The 17,527-nt window shown below is 37.0% G+C and overlaps 2 protein-coding genes across 4 annotated transcripts in view; one reads left to right on the plus strand and one right to left on the minus strand.

Moving 5' to 3' along the window:
• The window catches only part of LOC101899545 (zinc finger transcription factor lin-29), a 412,168-nt gene that overhangs the window by 199,735 nt on the left and 194,906 nt on the right, over positions 1 to 17,527 (minus strand). For all 3 annotated transcript variants that reach the window (XR_009342123.1, XR_009342124.1, XR_009342122.1), the window contains exon 4: positions 4,133 to 4,205. The gene's annotated coding sequence lies outside the window, so the exon portion shown is untranslated. The remainder of the gene's footprint in view (positions 1 to 4,132; positions 4,206 to 17,527) is intronic.
• Positions 1 to 17,527, plus strand: part of LOC101897419 (uncharacterized) — a 245,989-nt gene that overhangs the window by 50,160 nt on the left and 178,302 nt on the right. Inside the window, exons 3-5 of the mRNA XM_059122180.1 lie at positions 4,143 to 4,240; positions 4,313 to 4,738; positions 9,211 to 9,440. Of these exons, the coding sequence (XP_058978163.1) occupies positions 4,143 to 4,240; positions 4,313 to 4,738; positions 9,211 to 9,440 (754 nt within the window). The remainder of the gene's footprint in view (positions 1 to 4,142; positions 4,241 to 4,312; positions 4,739 to 9,210; positions 9,441 to 17,527) is intronic.

Below are 17,527 nucleotides of genomic sequence, written 5' to 3' on the forward strand. Positions count from 1 at the left end.
AAGAATATTCAAATTATTCTTGAATTAAAAAATGAAAAAAAAACAAAAAAAACAATTTCAACATTAGTAAAGAAAAGTCAAAAGTCGAACGGGCTGACTTTTTGATACCCTACACCACTGTGTAGAACATCCCAAATTGCATCGAATTCCACTAAATTTGACGGAGGCATTTGACCTTAGACTGAAACCTCGGATCTACAATTATACATGAAACGATTTTCCCCAAAATATATCCTGCTGATATTATACTTCTGAAATACAATAAACGTGAAATCGGATGAAGATATATATGGGACCTATATCAAAATCTGAACCGTTCTCTATTAAGTTTAGCAGAGGTATTTGTATTCTGGCTCTGCTGGCACCAAATACCATTTTTTATAATGAATTTTACGGGTATGAGAAACTTAAATACACAATTGGAAAATAATGTTTATAGGACCTATAGTTATATCTGAACCGACTTTTGCCAAATTGACACACTCTATCCCAGGCTAAAATTGGGAAGTGTCGAAATCTACATAATTCGAGCTGATAATAAGCATTTAGTGCACAATAAACTTCAAATCGGATAATGATATATAACCTATATCCAAATCTGACCCTATTTCGATATCCAAATCTGACCCTTTTTCTATTTTCGCCAAACATCTGATTTCCGATATCCCTTAAAAAATTATTCGGAAAACTTCATAACCTAGAGGTAGTCTATATATTCCTTCAAATATCAAGTATTACACAAACTACAATTCAGCAAAGAAATCTCTATTTCCATTTTATACCAAAACAAACAATTGATTTCAAAGCTCTTTCCTAAATATTGGGAAATATATCTCCAACTATAGGGGTCCCTATGAATATGGTAAAAACTATTTACGGCCCTTAAATGTACCTAAGTGAAGTTGACCACTTTATTTAGGCTAATTTACGAAGCAAAAATCCAAAACTCCGATACAGGTTTCCTTTTTAATTTCATAATCTACTAAGTTTTTTCAGTGCAGTGTTTTTACACAGGGTATATACAGAGGGTATATATCATTTGATACGGCCAAAACGTGCCGGTTTTAACCCCTAGGTATTTTTTGGACCAAATATGTTTCAGGAGTCGATCAAGCAGTGTCCGTCCGTACGTCCATTTGTCTTGTTGGTTGGTGTGGACGATAACTCTTGAAGGGAGTATCCGATTGCATCGTAAAATTTCTGTCAAACTTAGATCGAGTTCGGAGATGGACAATATTGGTCCACTCCGTCTGGTACCTTCCACAAAAGAACGAAATTCTCAAAAAAAGTATCGGTCGGTTTTGCCGACATATTTATAACCTCCGCCAATGTTCGATTATTTAAAAATATTTCGAACTCTATTATGAATTTTCAAACTCTTGACCCTTTATTGACCTATTTGAAAGAATGGGCCAATATTGTCCATTTCATATCGGATCTAAATAAATATGATTTAAATATTATTATAAATATATAAGAAAATCGAACATTTATATCCAATTTATGGGAAATCTCAAATTCCATATTCATCTCAGGATTCTGGTTGAGAAATATATTTAGATATAGCAAGTAGTAAAGAATCGCTTAGTTGTTTCGCAATTTATGACAGATAAAAGTATTGCATATTGTGTCCCTCTGTGGGTGAGATACCAGTAGTGGTACGCAGGTATATAGCATCTTCACAACAGATCTTGTGTTAGCAAAAATGTTTGTATGTGTAAAATTTGAAGAGAGTTGGATGCTTTTTTCGCTTTCTTTGATAATTTTGTTTTTCAATATCTTGAACCCTGTGTGGAACAGGTAGTAAAAAAAATGGTCCGATCTCTCGCATCTCTATAACAGGTCTTGTGTTGATGTAAAATTGAAATGTACCAAGTCTGAAATGGAATCGGAAGTTGATTTCACTTTTTATGAGCTTCATGGATATTCAAAATGGTGAGAGTTTGTGGGGAGGGTACCGGAAGGGGCGGACCGATATATCCCATCTTCACAGCAGATCTTTTGTTAGTGGAAGTAATGGGATATGTGAAATATAAAGAACCCGATGATTATTTGGAATTTTATAAACGTTTTGGTTATTTAAAACATTAATCCTTTGTGGGGGAGATACTTGATGGAATGGTCCGATTTCTAAATTTTTTATAAAGGATCCTGTGTTGTTATAAATATTCTGATTTGCAAAGTGTAAATGGAATCGAATGTTAATTTCACGTTTTATGAGCTTAATGGATATTCAAAATTTCGAACTTTTATGGGGGAGGTACCAGAAGGAGTGGACCATCTTAACACCAGAATTTGAGTTTATACAAATATTGGGATGTGTGAACTTTTAAGAAAATCGAATTCTTACATCACATTTTAAAGAGTTGTAATTATTCAAAAGTTTGACCCTTTGTGGGGGAGGTACTTGATGGAGTGGACCGATGTTGCCCATTTTCGCATCTGACCTAGCACTGACGCAAATATTAGGATTTGCAAACTTGGAGCAAAATCGGATTATCGTTTCTCTTGCTCTGCATTTTTTTTTTTATTTTGAAAATTTCTAACATTTGTGAGGGAGGTACCAGAAGTAGTGGATTGATATTGTCCATCATCACACCAGACCTTAGGTTAATAAAATTATTGGGAAGTGTGAAATTTGAAGACAATCGGCCTCTTACATCACCTTTTATACGACTTGTAATTATTCAAGATTTTGACCCTTTGTGGGGGAGGTACTTGAAGGAGTGAACCGATTTTATCAATTTTTGCACCTGTCCTAGAACTGACGCAAATATGAGGATTTACAAAATTAGAGCAAAATCGGATTATAATTTCTCTTCCTGTGCAGAAAAAATATTTTTTTTGAAAATTTCGACCTTTTGGAGGTACCAGAAGGAGTGGAGCGATGTATTCCATCTTGACACCAGACCTTGGTTTAATAAAATTATTGTGATGTGTTAAATTTGACGACAATCGGACTCTTGCATCACATTTTTTAAGAGTTATAATTATTCAAAAATTTGACCCTTTTGTGGTGGAGGTACTTGATGGAGTGGGCCGATATTGCCCATTTTCGCACCTAACTTAGCACTGACGCAAATATTAGGATTTGCAAAGTTGGAGCAAAATTGGGTTACCGTTTCTCTTTCTGTGCAAAAAATACATATTTTTAAAAATTTCCACCTTTTGTGGGGGAGGTACCAGAAGGAGTGAACCGATATTGCCCATCTCCGAACTCGATCTAAGTTTGACAAAAATATTACGTACCAAATTTGGACCAAAGCGGATATTCCCTTCGAGAGTTATCGTGTGCACCAGGCAACCAGACAAACGGACGGACGGACATTGCTAGATCGACTCCAAATGTCCTGAAACGGATTTGGTCCTTCTGGTGTTTCCCCCAGGGTAAACATTTTTAATAACCATATTTTTGATTTTGTTGTAATTTTACCCATACCAATATTTTTATCTGTATTAGATGAAGTATGAAAATGGAACACTCCGGTCGACTATATCTGGTACCTCACGCACATTTTAACATTTTCTACAAATTATCACATATCTCACATAAAGTGAAGGATATAGTCCAAGCCTGGTACGTCGCAATATTTATATCATATTTATTTGGCCCCAATGTGAAGTGGGCAATATTGGCCCATTCCTTCGGAACCTACTCAATGGAGGGTCAATCGTTTGAATAATCATAACAGCAGTCAAAATTGGCTGAGGGGGTATATCTGCCAGCAAAACCGACTGATTATTATTTTTTTTTTTTTTTTTGCCAAAGAATGTCTTTTACGAGTGAAGATTTGTAATGAATTTTTATTCCAAGATAGCGATTTATCGACAGTTGTTCAATGCTCATAGGAATCGGAAGGGATTTCTTTTTTTCGGACGTATGTCAAGAATATCAACTTCTTAAGCTTTTTAGTTTAAAAACATAAAATATGCATTAAAATATAGTTCTCTTTTTTCTAAATGAATGCTAAATACAAAAACAAGTTATTAGCATGACATGAATATGTTTTTTTTTTAACAACAAAATTGGAATTTTATTTCTCTGTAATGCCTTTTTCTTAAATTTTTTTTCATAAATTCTAAATTAATTTAAGAAATACCACTGCCATAAAAGAAACTAATCTCTACTTACGTTTTTGCAGACAGCAAGACATCGCAAACGGACGAAGAGAAACAGCGCGATCGGCAACGCAGCGAAAGGGAAGCTAAAAAAGAAGAACAGGACGCGATAAATTATAAGGTATTAACAATTAAAGATAACACATATTAACTAAAAAAGCTAATAAAAAATTACTATCCAATTTCATTGCAGAGAGACAAAGACGCCCGAGAAGCCCGTCTATTGGATTTTGAGATACGACGGCAGCAGGAACGCGAAAAGAAAAAAGAAGAGCAAAAGATTTTACATCAACAGCATCAGCAGTTGCGTGAACAACAACATCAACAGCAGCAGCAGCAACAACAGCAAAGCGGTGAAAGTCCTCCCACCACCTCGACTTTAGCTCAACAACAGCAGCAGCAACAACAACAACAACAACAGCAGCAGCAGCAACAGCAAGACGAAGAAGATCCAGAAAAGCAACATCTCATCGGCGGCAGCAGCAGTGCACCGACACCGATCATACCAACACCACCAGAACGTGGTCTGCCACCAGCGTTTCGCAGTCGTTCCATAGAACGTGAATATCTCTACGAAAGGAAGCGACAACTATCGACAGCCGATACACACGACTATAAAGTGAGTTGAAATTAAGAAAAAAGGTTAAATAATTTAAATTGGTAAAAAAAAGTTATATTTTTTGTTAGAAAAATCGCACTTAAAAGTACAAAATAGTACACCTGTGACCCAAATGAATTCTACAATTTTAAAATTTAGTATTTGGCTTCAGCAATGACAAGCAAAACTGAAGTCTCGAAGAATTTTTAAAAATGGTTCATAAAATGTTCCTCAGAAAAAATTGTGCATAAGGCTCCAGATTCTATGCAAATTCATACGAAAGCACTTCTTTCATTTATAAGCACTAAAACCCGTCTCGAAATGCGCTGAAGCTTAGTCTGTAAAGACTAAATTAATCTACGAGAAGAATTTCTGCTCCATTGGTGTGGGGTGAATGGCTAATGCTAAAACATTGGACGCATTTTCTTCAATGTTTGTACTTTCCAAATTTTGTATCAATACAAAACCTATTGTGAAGATGAGATATATCGCCCCACACCTTCTGGTATGAGGGAGGTACTAGAAGGAATGGGCCGATAAACGGACAAACCTAAAAAAATATTTAGTAGAAATCAAAGGACACACGTTTTGGTTGAAACTATGCACATCGTAATTTTTATATCAGATTTTTGTTAGGTACTATAGCCACTCCTCTGGTGACACCACCCCCTACCCCCTTAGGGCTTTAAAATTATGATAAAACGTAGCCGTCATAATATAAGAAATTATTCTATGATGTTACTAGTTTAATCAATTCTAGATCTGCTGTGAAACTGTGGGTCCTCTTTTTCTGGCTACTCTCCCACTTAGGCAAAATTTTCAATGCAAAAGCCTCTTAGAATTCCAAGGAGGTATTAGACTTCACTGAAACTTCGCCCATCGCAATATGCATATGAGACAAAACTTAACACTTCTCAAATTTCTAAGCATCTAGTCTTAAGACGAGATCTTCCTTTTTACACCCAAACGGCCAAAACGTGCCTCATAGAAATAACGATTTCATATACTAGGTCTCCTTGGATCAAATCTGTTTCAGGAAATTTGGAGTCGATCTAGAGCTGTCCGTTCGTCCGTCCGTCAGTCTGTATGTCTGGCTGGCTGGTGTGCACGATAACTCGAAGGGAATATTCGATTTGGTCCATACTTGGTACATCGTAGTATAATTATAACACACTTAGATCGAGCTCGGAGGTGGGCAATATCGGTCCACTCCTTTTGACACCTCCCCCACAAAACGACGAAATTTTCAAAAAAATAAATATATATCTTTTACTGCAGAGACAATATCGGCCTACTTCATAGATTACGTCCTCCACAAACGTTCAAAATGTTGAATATTTTTATCACCTATGTAGAAGTCCTATTGCCTTCAAATTACACACACCATAATATTTTTATTAACCCAAGGCCTGGTGTGAAGATGGAATATATCGGCCCACTCCTTCTGGTACTTACCCCGCAAAAGGTCAAAATTTTGAATATCTATGAAGCTCTTAATACGCGAAATTAACATCCGATTCCATTCAGGCTTGATACATCTCAATATTCATATCAACACTAGATCTGTTATAAAGATGTTAGCCATCGGACTATTCCTTCTGGTATTCCTCCACAAAGGGCCAAAGTTTTGAATAATGAAAACGTTTATAAAATCCGAAGTAAGCATCCGGTTCCTTCTATTTATATCACACATCTCATTATTTCTTCTAACACAAGATCTGCTCTTAAGAAGGGATGTAGCGGTCCACTCCTTCTGGGTCTTCCGCCACAAAGGGTCAAAATTTTAAATATCCACGAAGCTGATAAAACACGAATTTAACGTCCGATTCCATTCAGACTTGGTACATTTCAATATTTCCATCAACACAAGATTTATTATAAAGATGATAGAGATCGGACCATTTCATTTTAAGAAAACAAAACGCTCAAAGAAAGCGAAATAAACATCCAACCCTCTTCAAATTTCACACACACACACAAAATTTTTGCTAACACAAGATCTGTTGTGAATATGATATACATCGGCTAACCCCTTCTGGTACCTCAAACACAAAGGGTCACAATTTTCAATAATTTTATCTGTCATATCTTGCGAAACAAGGCAGCGATTCCAGAAACCTAATATGAATATAGGATTTATGATTTCGCATAAAATTCGATATAAATGTTCCATTTTCTTGTAATTTGGCCCATATCAATGTTTTTAGCTGAATTAAATGAAGTGTGAAGAGTAAAAATAAAACAGTATGTTTGGCCGGGTCGAAACTTTGAATACCCTCCACAAATTGCAACGAAACTGGATATTAAAAAAAATACTGTTAAAAATCAGAAAAATATCGAATATAGGGAGTTACCATAATATTGGGTTCTATACGAATACGTGAACCTGTACTGGCAAGTTTTTTCATTGTCCATTACAATGTTAAAATAGGAAACTTGAAGAAATCCGGTGAATAATGTTGCAAAAACATCGAAATACCGAATGTATGGAGGTGCTGATATATGGGGGCTATACGAAGACCTGGGCCATAGGCAATTTTCTGTTTTAGGCTGTACCCGTTGCGAACTGCAAATACGAAATTTGAATCAATTCCAGTGAATAATGTCGCTAAAATCATCAAAATACCGAATATTGGGAGGTACTGTTATATGGGGGCTATACCTAAACGTTGACCTATATAGCTCATTTTCAATACCAAAGTCCTGCAGACAAACACACATCTGAGTAAAATTGTATCAACCTACTTCAAATCGTTCAGACGCTAGAGTGATTTCCACAGACGAACATCGCTAAATAGATATAGAATTTTCTTCTGATCAAAAAAAAAATATATATATACAGGGTGAGATGTCACTCGTCCGACAGCTGTTAAAATTGTTCCAGTGACAGCTCATTACATTGTTTACAAGCGTACAAAAGAATTTTGGTGAGAGTTTTCCAGAAAAAAAAGTTATTCGTGATGGAGTTCAAGCGTGATAATGTGATTGCTTTATATTTAGCAGGAAAACCACAAGTAGCCATCGTTAGAGAACTCCAGCATTAAAATGTGAATAAATCTTTTGTGTCTCGTGCCATTGCTCGTTATGATATTGGTAGCGTAGCCCGACGTCAAGGAAGTGGAGGGAAGAAAACAGCAACATCAGCAGAAATGGATCGAAAAGTAAGGAGCGGCTTGATCGAAGCCCGCGTCGCAGTGGCCGAAAAATGGCTCGTGAGCTGAACATATCATAATATTCCATTGGGCAAATATTGAAAAATGAGCTCGTGATAAAGCCATTGAAATTCCAAACAGTGCAAGAACTTACACCTCAACAGAAAGAAAATAGACTCAAAAGAGCTAAAGAGTTGATTCGCTTGGCCGAAAGTGAAAGAAAACATTCGTTGCCCAGCAGTTTGTAAACAAACAAAATTATCGCGTTTACTTTCCAATGAGGTCAGCTGAAGATGTGTACCTTCGGTTAGCCACCAGAACTCAAGCGTCGCCTATAGCGATGGAGTTGGCCGCCATAACAGCCGATGGTCGCTTTCCGATCGTATTAATTGACCGTGGCATGAGAATAAATGCCGAATATTATCGCGAAAATATTCTGGAGGGTGTATTAAAGCATTGGGCACGCAAACATTTTGGCCGCAGACCTTGGACATTCCAACAGAACTCAACACCATCGCACTCAGCACGCGCCACCCAAGAATGGTTACAAAATGAGGTTCCCCGCTTCATTTCAAGCGCACAATATGCACCAAAATCTCCGGATACCAATCCGTTGGACTATTGTGCCTGGAGTATTTTGGAAAGCTTGGTTGGCACTTAAAAATACTAAAGTGTCGATCACCTCATGCAAGCGCTTCGCCAGGAATGAGCCAAAATGCCGAAGAGCAACATTCTGGCAGCGTGTGACGGTTTAATTGGCCGTTTGAAGACCATAATTCGTTCCATAGGTGACCAATTCAAAAAATCTAAACTTATTCTAAAATTTGATGCTATTCCCGACATTTTTTGCTTTCATTCAGTAAAATTTAAAAAAAAAATGTAAAAATTATGGCTTTTGCTTTGTTGCAGTTTTTTATCTCACCCTTTATATTAAAACGCACAGATTAAGGTGAATCTTAATCTGAAAATTGCCAAAAATATTGAAAAGGGGAACTTACCCCCTCTATTTAGGTTACTTGCCGCCTTTATATTGTTTAAAATATATTGCTGCTTCTGAAAGTGTAGAAAAGGTAGTGGAATTTCTACTACACCTTAAAACAAATAATTAAACACATCCCACTCCTTGGCTGTACAGAAAAAATACCCCTTGTGGCGTATCCTATAATTATGTAAATTAGAATTTGTAAAACATGTCAGGATCAAAAGCTCATTTAATTTTTTTAATGATTCTTTTTTTTTGTTCAAGTATTGTAATTAATCAAATATGGTTAATTGAATTTTAATTATTTTGTGTGTTTGTGTGTGTTGTTTTACATTTAATTTTTTTTCGATTTCTTACAGAAGCCGCTAAGTACGACACCATCGCCACAGGCAATAACTGGACCACCACCGCCTCCTACACCATCAGCAGCGGTGGTGGCGGGCCCACCGGCAACGGCTGCAGCTGCCACAGCTGCTATAATCCCTATTCTACCATTAGGGGTTGCCACGCTACGTGATGACTCCACCGAATCGGAAGAACAGTCCATGACATGCACTCATGGCCATGCGGAGTCATGTCATCGCATTATGTGAGTATTTTGTTACACTTTTTAGGTTTTAGACATTAATTTTAAACAAAAAAAAGGGTTCTATTTATAAAAAAACGAAATTGCAATTCCAATCCTTAAATCTTGGGAAATTTCGTTACTGGACAAGGCTATTTAGCCGTTGTAATTTGCGCATAAACTAAAAAACAATCAAGGCGTGTAACAACTCATCAAGTAATTCCACTTTTATGCAGCTACCTCTAATTTTCCTCTACGCCCCGTGGATGTTTAGCTGCACCAACTGCAAGCAACTACAACATGCATTCCAGGCATCTTCATTAGCATCCATCTGCGGCTTAAATTTGTTTCCTGCCATTGTTTGCAACGGTTTTAGTTGGTTGGCTCGTTGTGTTGGGCAGGCGATTTTGCATTGGCAGGAATTTCTACGCGCTTCAAGGATTATTTTGTTTTTAATTAAATCAGATTGAATAGCTTTTTAACAACAACAAGTCCATGGAGACTATTGATCCACGAGTTTGAAGAGGAAAAAATTAGGCAAAATATTTACCGTTGTTATTTAATTAGTTCCTACCCTGATGATGAGCCCAGGCTATTACACTGGAAACTTATTGCAGAGCAAATTCATGGGAAAAAGTGGTGGGTTGGAAGATTTTTTTTCTTTTAAATTTCAAAAAATGCAATAGCCGACAAGACTTTTGGATGAACATACACGACATGTGTGCATTGGAAGAGATCAGTTTTTCAAACCTTTTTTCAAAATGGATTTTTAAATGGTATACAATTTTATGGAGATGCAATCTGCAATAGAGAATTCCCAATACAATTTGAATACGAATGCATTTTGCATTATCTGAATGCAGCTTCTGTTAAATTATTGGAAAACTTTAATTTGAGACCAGGGCTAACTGAGCAATGGAAATAACTTTAAAAAAATACAGAATGTTTTCAAATTATTGCCAAGGCAAAATTCTACATTTTAGCACATTACAGGGTCTTCATAACACCCATATATTGGTCTACCTATTTAGACTTCAAATTAAAACCACTTGTTTTAGGGAATTTGGCCATGACCTTAAAAAAGGCCAAAATCGTCTGGACCAGCACAACGGAAATTATACCACGTATATACCGATATTAAAAATATCTTTTTAATATTCAAGAGAATCAATCCCAGATGCATATTTACAAACATATAATTTGACTGTTTTGACTTTTGAGACGAGCTTAATGATCTAAGATTTTCAACGAAAAGGTAAGACAGGGAGACACAATCTCATGATTGGAAAAGTGGCTCATCGGGATGTCCGTCAAGATAAATTTAAATTTAATTAGCAAAGACACAAACCAAGGTGATTTTTTCTCCGGTTCACAAAGGGTTAATAAAGAGAGAGAGAGAGAGAGAAAAAGAGAGAGAGTAGTAAACCAGAGAAAATTAAAGGTAAACTAAATTATATTAGTTTTCATCAAATTTCATAATTTTCCCTACAAATTTCAAATTTCAAATGAAATCGCTAAATAAAAACCTAATTAAAATTTACGTTGAAAAACTTTGAAACCCTTAACTCTACATTTAAACCGAGAATAAAATATTTAAAAATGAAGCGGTGTCGAGGCTGGGCACAAATGAAAGGTCTCGAGGAGTACTTTCCGAATCTGTGGACCTTATAGTCAAAAAGAATTTCAGACTTAGGAATTTTTTGCATTTTCTGAAGAATTATCGCTCAATTTTATGGAAATTGAAGATAGAAGCGTCCACAGAACAGAAACTAAAAATGAAGCGGTGTCGAGGCTGGGCACAAATGAAAGGTCTCGAGGAGTACTTTCCGAATCTGTGGACCTTATAGTCAAAAAGAATTTCAGACTTAGGAATTTTTTGCATTTTCTGAAGAATTATCGCTCAATTTTATGGAAATTGAAGATAGAAGCGTCCACAGAACAGAAACTAAAAATGAAGCGGTGTCGAGGCTGGGCACAAATGAAAGGTCTCGAGGAGTACTTTCCGAATCTGTGGACCTTATAGTCGAAAAGAATTTCAGACTTAGGCATTTTTTGCATTTTCTGAAGAATTATCGCTCAATTTTATGGAAATTGCAGATAAAAGCGTCCACAGAACAGAAACTAAAAATGAAGCGGTGTCGAGGCTGGGCACAAATGAAAGGTCTCGAGGAGTACTTTCCGAATCTGTGGACCTTATAGTCAAAAAGAATTTCAGACTTAGGCATTTTTTGCATTTTCTGAAGAATTATCGCTAAATTTTATGGAAATTGAAGATAGAAGCGTCCACAGAACAGAAACTAAAAATGAAGCGGTGTCGAGGCTGGGCACAAATGAAAGGTCTCGAGGAGTACTTTCCGAATCTGTGGACCTTATAGTCAAAAAGAATTTCAGAATTAGGAATTTTTTGCATTTTCTGAAGAATTATCGCTCAATTTTATGGAAATTGCAGATAAAAGCGTCCACAGAACAGAAACTAAAAATGAAGCGGTGTCGAGGCTGGGCACAAATGAAAGGTCTCGAGGAGTACTTTCCGAATCTGTGGACCTTATAGTCGAAAAGAATTTCAGACTTAGGCATTTTTTGCATTTTCTGAAGAATTATCGCTCAATTTTATGGAAATTGCAGATAAAAGCGTCCACAGAACAGAAACTAAAAATGAAGCGGTGTCGAGGCTGGGCACAAATGAAAGGTCTCGAGGAGTACTTTCCGAATCTGTGGACCTTATAGTCAAAAAGAATTTCAGACTTAGGAATTTTTTGCATTTTCTGAAGAATTATCGCTAAATTTTATGGAAATTGAAGATAGAAGCGTCCACAGAACAGAAACTAAAAATGAAGCGGTGTCGAGGCTGGGCACAAATGAAAGGTCTCGAGGAGTACTTTCCGAATCTGTGGACCTTATAGTCAAAAAGAATTTCAGAATTAGGAATTTTTTGCATTTTCTGAAGAATTATCGCTCAATTTTATGGAAATTGCAGATAAAAGCGTCCACAGAACAGAAACTAAAAATGAAGCGGTGTCGAGGCTGGGCACAAATGAAAGGTCTCGAGGAGTACTTTCCGAATCTGTGGACCTTATAGTCGAAAAGAATTTCAGACTTAGGCATTTTTTGCATTTTCTGAAGAATTATCGCTCGATTTTATGGAAATTGCAGATAAAAGCGTCCACAGAACAGAAACTAAAAATGAAGCGGTGTCGAGGCTGGGCACAAATGAAAGGTCTCGAGGAGTACTTTCCGAATCTGTGGACCTTATAGTCAAAAAGAATTTCAGAATTAGGAATTTTTTGCATTTTCTGAAGAATTATCGCTCAATTTTATGGAAATTGCAGATAAAAGCGTCCACAGAACAGAAACTAAAAATGAAGCGGTGTCGAGGCTGGGCACAAATGAAAGGTCTCGAGGAGTACTTTCCGAATCTGTGGACCTTATAGTCAAAAAGAATTTCAGACTTAGGAATTTTTTGCATTTTCTGAAGAATTATCGCTCAATTTTATGGAAATTGAAGATAGAAGCGTCCACAGAACAGAAACTAAAAATGAAGCGGTGTCGAGGCTGGGCACAAATGAAAGGTCTCGAGGAGTACTTTCCGAATCTGTGGACCTTATAGTCAAAAAGAATTTCAGACTTAGGAATTTTTTGCATTTTCTGAAGAATTATCGCTCAATTTTATGGAAATTGAAGATAGAAGCGTCCACAGAACAGAAACTAAAAATGAAGCGGTGTCGAGGCTGGGCACAAATGAAAGGTCTCGAGGAGTACTTTCCGAATCTGTGGACCTTATAGTCGAAAAGAATTTCAGACTTAGGCATTTTTTGCATTTTCTGAAGAATTATCGCTCAATTTTATGGAAATTGCAGATAAAAGCGTCCACAGAACAGAAACTAAAAATGAAGCGGTGTCGAGGCTGTGCACAAATGAAAGGTCTCGAGGAGTACTTTCCGAATCTGTGGACCTTATAGTCGAAAAGAATTTCAGACTTAGGCATTTTTTGCATTTTCTGAAGAATTATCGCTCAATTTTATGGAAATTGCAGATAAAAGCGTCCACAGAACAGAAACTAAAAATGAAGCGGTGTCGAGGCTGGGCACAAATGAAAGGTCTCGAGGAGTACTTTCCGAATCTGTGGACCTTATAGTCAAAAAGAATTTCAGACTTAGGAATTTTTTGCATTTTCTGAAGAATTATCGCTCAATTTTATGGAAATTGAAGATAGAAGCGTCCACAGAACAGAAACTAAAAATGAAGCGGTGTCGAGGCTGGGCACAAATGAAAGGTCTCGAGGAGTACTTTCCGAATCTGTGGACCTTATAGTCAAAAAGAATTTCAGAATTAGGAATTTTTTGCATTTTCTGAAGAATTATCGCTCAATTTTATGGAAATTGCAGATAAAAGCGTCCACAGAACAGAAACTAAAAATGAAGCGGTGTCGAGGCTGGGCACAAATGAAAGGTCTCGAGGAGTACTTTCCGAATCTGTGGACCTTATAGTCGAAAAGAATTTCAGACTTAGGCATTTTTTTGCATTTTCTGAAGAATTATCGCTCGATTTTATGGAAATTGCAGATAAAAGCGTCCACAGAACAGAAACTAAAAATGAAGCGGTGTCGAGGCTGGGCACAAATGAAAGGTCTCGAGGAGTACTTTCCGAATCTGTGGACCTTATAGTCAAAAAGAATTTCAGAATTAGGAATTTTTTGCATTTTCTGAAGAATTATCGCTCAATTTTATGGAAATTGCAGATAAAAGCGTCCACAGAACAGAAACTAAAAATGAAGCGGTGTCGAGGCTGGGCACAAATGAAAGGTCTCGAGGAGTACTTTCCGAATCTGTGGACCTTATAGTCAAAAACAATTTCAGACTTAGGAATTTTTTGCATTTTCTGAAGAATTATCGCTCAATTTTATGGAAATTGTAGATAGAAGCGTCCACAGAACAGAAACTAAAAATGAAGCGGTGTCGAGGCTGGGCACAAATGAAAGGTCTAGGTACTCCTCGAGACCTTTCATTTGCGCCCAGCCTCGACACCGCTTCATTTTTAGTTTCTGTTCTGTGGACGCTTCTATCTACAATTTCCATAAAATTGAGCGATAATTCTTCAGAAAATGCAAAAAATTCCTAAGTCTGAAATTCTTTTTGACTATAAGGTCCACAGATTCGGAAAGTACTCCTCGAGACCTTTCATTTGTGCCCAGCCTCGACACCGCTTCATTTTTAGTTTCTGTTCTGTGGACGCTTTTATCTGCAATTTCCATAAAATTGAGCGATAATTCTTCAGAAAATGCAAAAAATGCCTATGTCTGAAATTCTTTTCGACTATAAGGTCCACAGATTCGGAAAGTACTCCTCGAGACCTTTCATTTGTGCCCAGCCTCGACACCGCTTCATTTTTAGTTTCTGTTCTGTGGACGCTTCTATCTTCAATTTCCATAAAATTGAGCGATAATTCTTCAGAAAATGCAAAAAATTCCTAAGTCTGAAATTCTTTTTGACTATAAGGTCCACATATTCGGAAAGTGCTCCTCGAGACCTTTCATTTGTGCTCAGCCTCGACACCGCTTCATTTTTAGTTTCTGTTCTGTGGACGCTTCTATCTTCAATTTCCATAAAATTGAGCGATAATTCTTCAGAAAATGCAAAAAATTCCTAAGTCTGAAATTCTTTTTGACTATAAGGTCCACAGATTCGGAAAGTACTCCTCGAGACCTTTCATTTGTGCCCAGCCTCGACACCGCTTCATTTTTAAATATTTTATTCTCGGTTTAAATGTAGAGTTAAGGGTTTCAAAGTTTTTCAACGTAAATTTTAATTAGGTTTTTATTTAGCGATTTCATTTTAAATTTGAAATTTGTAGGGAAAATTATGAAATTTGATGAAAACTAATATAATTTAGTTTACCTTTAATTTTCTCTGGTTTACTACTCTCTCTCTCTCAATCTCTCCCTCTCTTTCTCTCTCTCTCTCTCTCTCTTTATTAACCCTTTGTGAACCGGAGAAAAAATCACCTTGGTTTGTGTCTTTGCTAATTAAATTTAAATTTATCTTGACGGACATCTCATCGGGCACATTCGGTGAGGATGATGGCTTGCAAGGGTCATTCATTTGAAAAATGAGGGCAAAATGTATAAAGGCCGATAACCGGAAGCCCTCAACCGCTTAACGGTGAATATTCGAAAAAGTTAAGCATTAAAGAGTACCTGAAATATCCAATTTCACCAGATGCATTTCAGCGACTGAAGTGATCGAAATGCCAAAAAAAGAGGTATACAGGGTTGCCCATATTCGACGGGTCCATGTTTTTTTTTTTTTTTTTTTTTTTTTTAATCAAAGAAAAAAATAAAAATTTGGCGGTTGGCAATGTTAATCATTTAATTTGTTCCAAGTAGATTTGATTACCTCAATTTTTGAATATGATATCTCTCAAATGGCCGCCTCTGGCGTTGATGACGTATTGTGCCCTTTTTGCTGCATTTTCCATCGTTTTTGCCAACATTTCGGCCGGAATAGCGGCTATTTCTTCACGCATGTTGTCCTTGAGCTCTTCTACGGTCCTTGGCTTGTTAACGTAAACCTTTGACTTCAAATATCCCCACAAGAAGAAGTCAGGCGGCGTCAAATCGGGCGAACGCGGTGGCCAGTCCAAATCACCACTTTTCGACATCAAACGGCCCGGAAACAAATTCTTCAGAAAATCGATTGTTATGCGACTTGTGTTGAAACCAGAACTGCCTCATACGCTTTCGACGAATAATTGGCATCACAAAATTGGTCATCATGTCGCGATAACGCTCCTGATTGATGGTAACAGCATGGCCATTTTCATTTTGAAAGAAAAACGGCCCAATGACCGTTTTCGCACTAACGCCGCACCAAACTGTGACTTTTTCATCATGAAGAGGCACTTCTTGAATCTCCTGAGGATTTTCAGTGGCGTAAAAACGGCAATTTTGCTTATTTCGGATATGATAATTTTGTTCCAAAATTGCTCGTCATCTTCGGCCATTTCGATGACTCTTTGGGTCCATTCCAATCGACGAGGCTTGTCCGCAGGCAACATTCTTTGCGTCAATTGAATTTTGTACGGGAACAAATGCAAATCAATGCGAATAGTCCGTTGTAAAGTGGACCGAGCCATACCCAACTGCTGAGAACGGCGTTTTTGGGATGTTCTTGGGGACCTCTCCACACTGGTTCGTACGGCAGCGATATTCTCGGACGATCGCCTTGGTCGGATTAGAAAAAGCCTTACCAGTCGAAAATTTTTCGTATAAACGCTTAATGGTGTTCTTAGAAGGCGCACTTCTCACATTTTTTAATGTTTTAAAAGCACGTTGAGTTTTCACCATTGAATGTTCTTTTGTTGAATGTAAATTTCAACTATTTCAGAGCGCTCGCGTGGCTTGTATTGGTTCATGGTAAAAATCTGCTTGGACTGGCGTTTCAAACGCGGTATGTCATTAAGCGATGTGACATCTGTACGCATGCATTTTGCATTATCTGAATGCAGCTTCTGTTAAATTATTGGAAAACTTCAATTTGAGACCAGGGCTAACTGAGCAATGGAAATAACTTTAAAAAAAAAAAAATACTGAATGTTTTCAAATTATTGCCAAGGCAAAATTCTACATTTTAGCACACTACAGGGTCTTCATAACACCCATAAGTATAGAATCAAGGCTTATATGGACCATTATATGACCTTGAATATTTTTCGGAGGATGTGCTCTACCTATTAAGACTTCAAATTAAAACCACTTGTTTTAAGGAATTAGACCACGACCTTAAAAAATCCCAAAATCGCCTGGACCAGCTCAACGGGAATTATACCACGTATATACCGATATTAAAAATATTGGTTTAAGATTTAATCCAAGAGAATCAATCCCACATGCATATTTACAAACATATAATTTGACTTTTTTGACTTTTGAGACGAGCTTAATGATCTGAGATTTGCAACGACAAGTTAAAAAGTATCAGTCGGTATTGCCGACAGATATATACCCTCAGCCTGTGTTCGATTATTTAAATATAATTTGACTAGTGTTACAATTATTCAAACGTTTGACCCTCTATGGAGCAGGTTCCGAAGGAATGGCCCAATATTGTCCATTT

This window comes from Musca domestica, unplaced genomic scaffold, assembly GCF_030504385.1.
Source record: "Musca domestica strain aabys unplaced genomic scaffold, Musca_domestica.polishedcontigs.V.1.1 2, whole genome shotgun sequence".
Lineage (NCBI taxonomy): Eukaryota > Metazoa > Arthropoda > Insecta > Diptera > Muscidae > Musca > Musca domestica.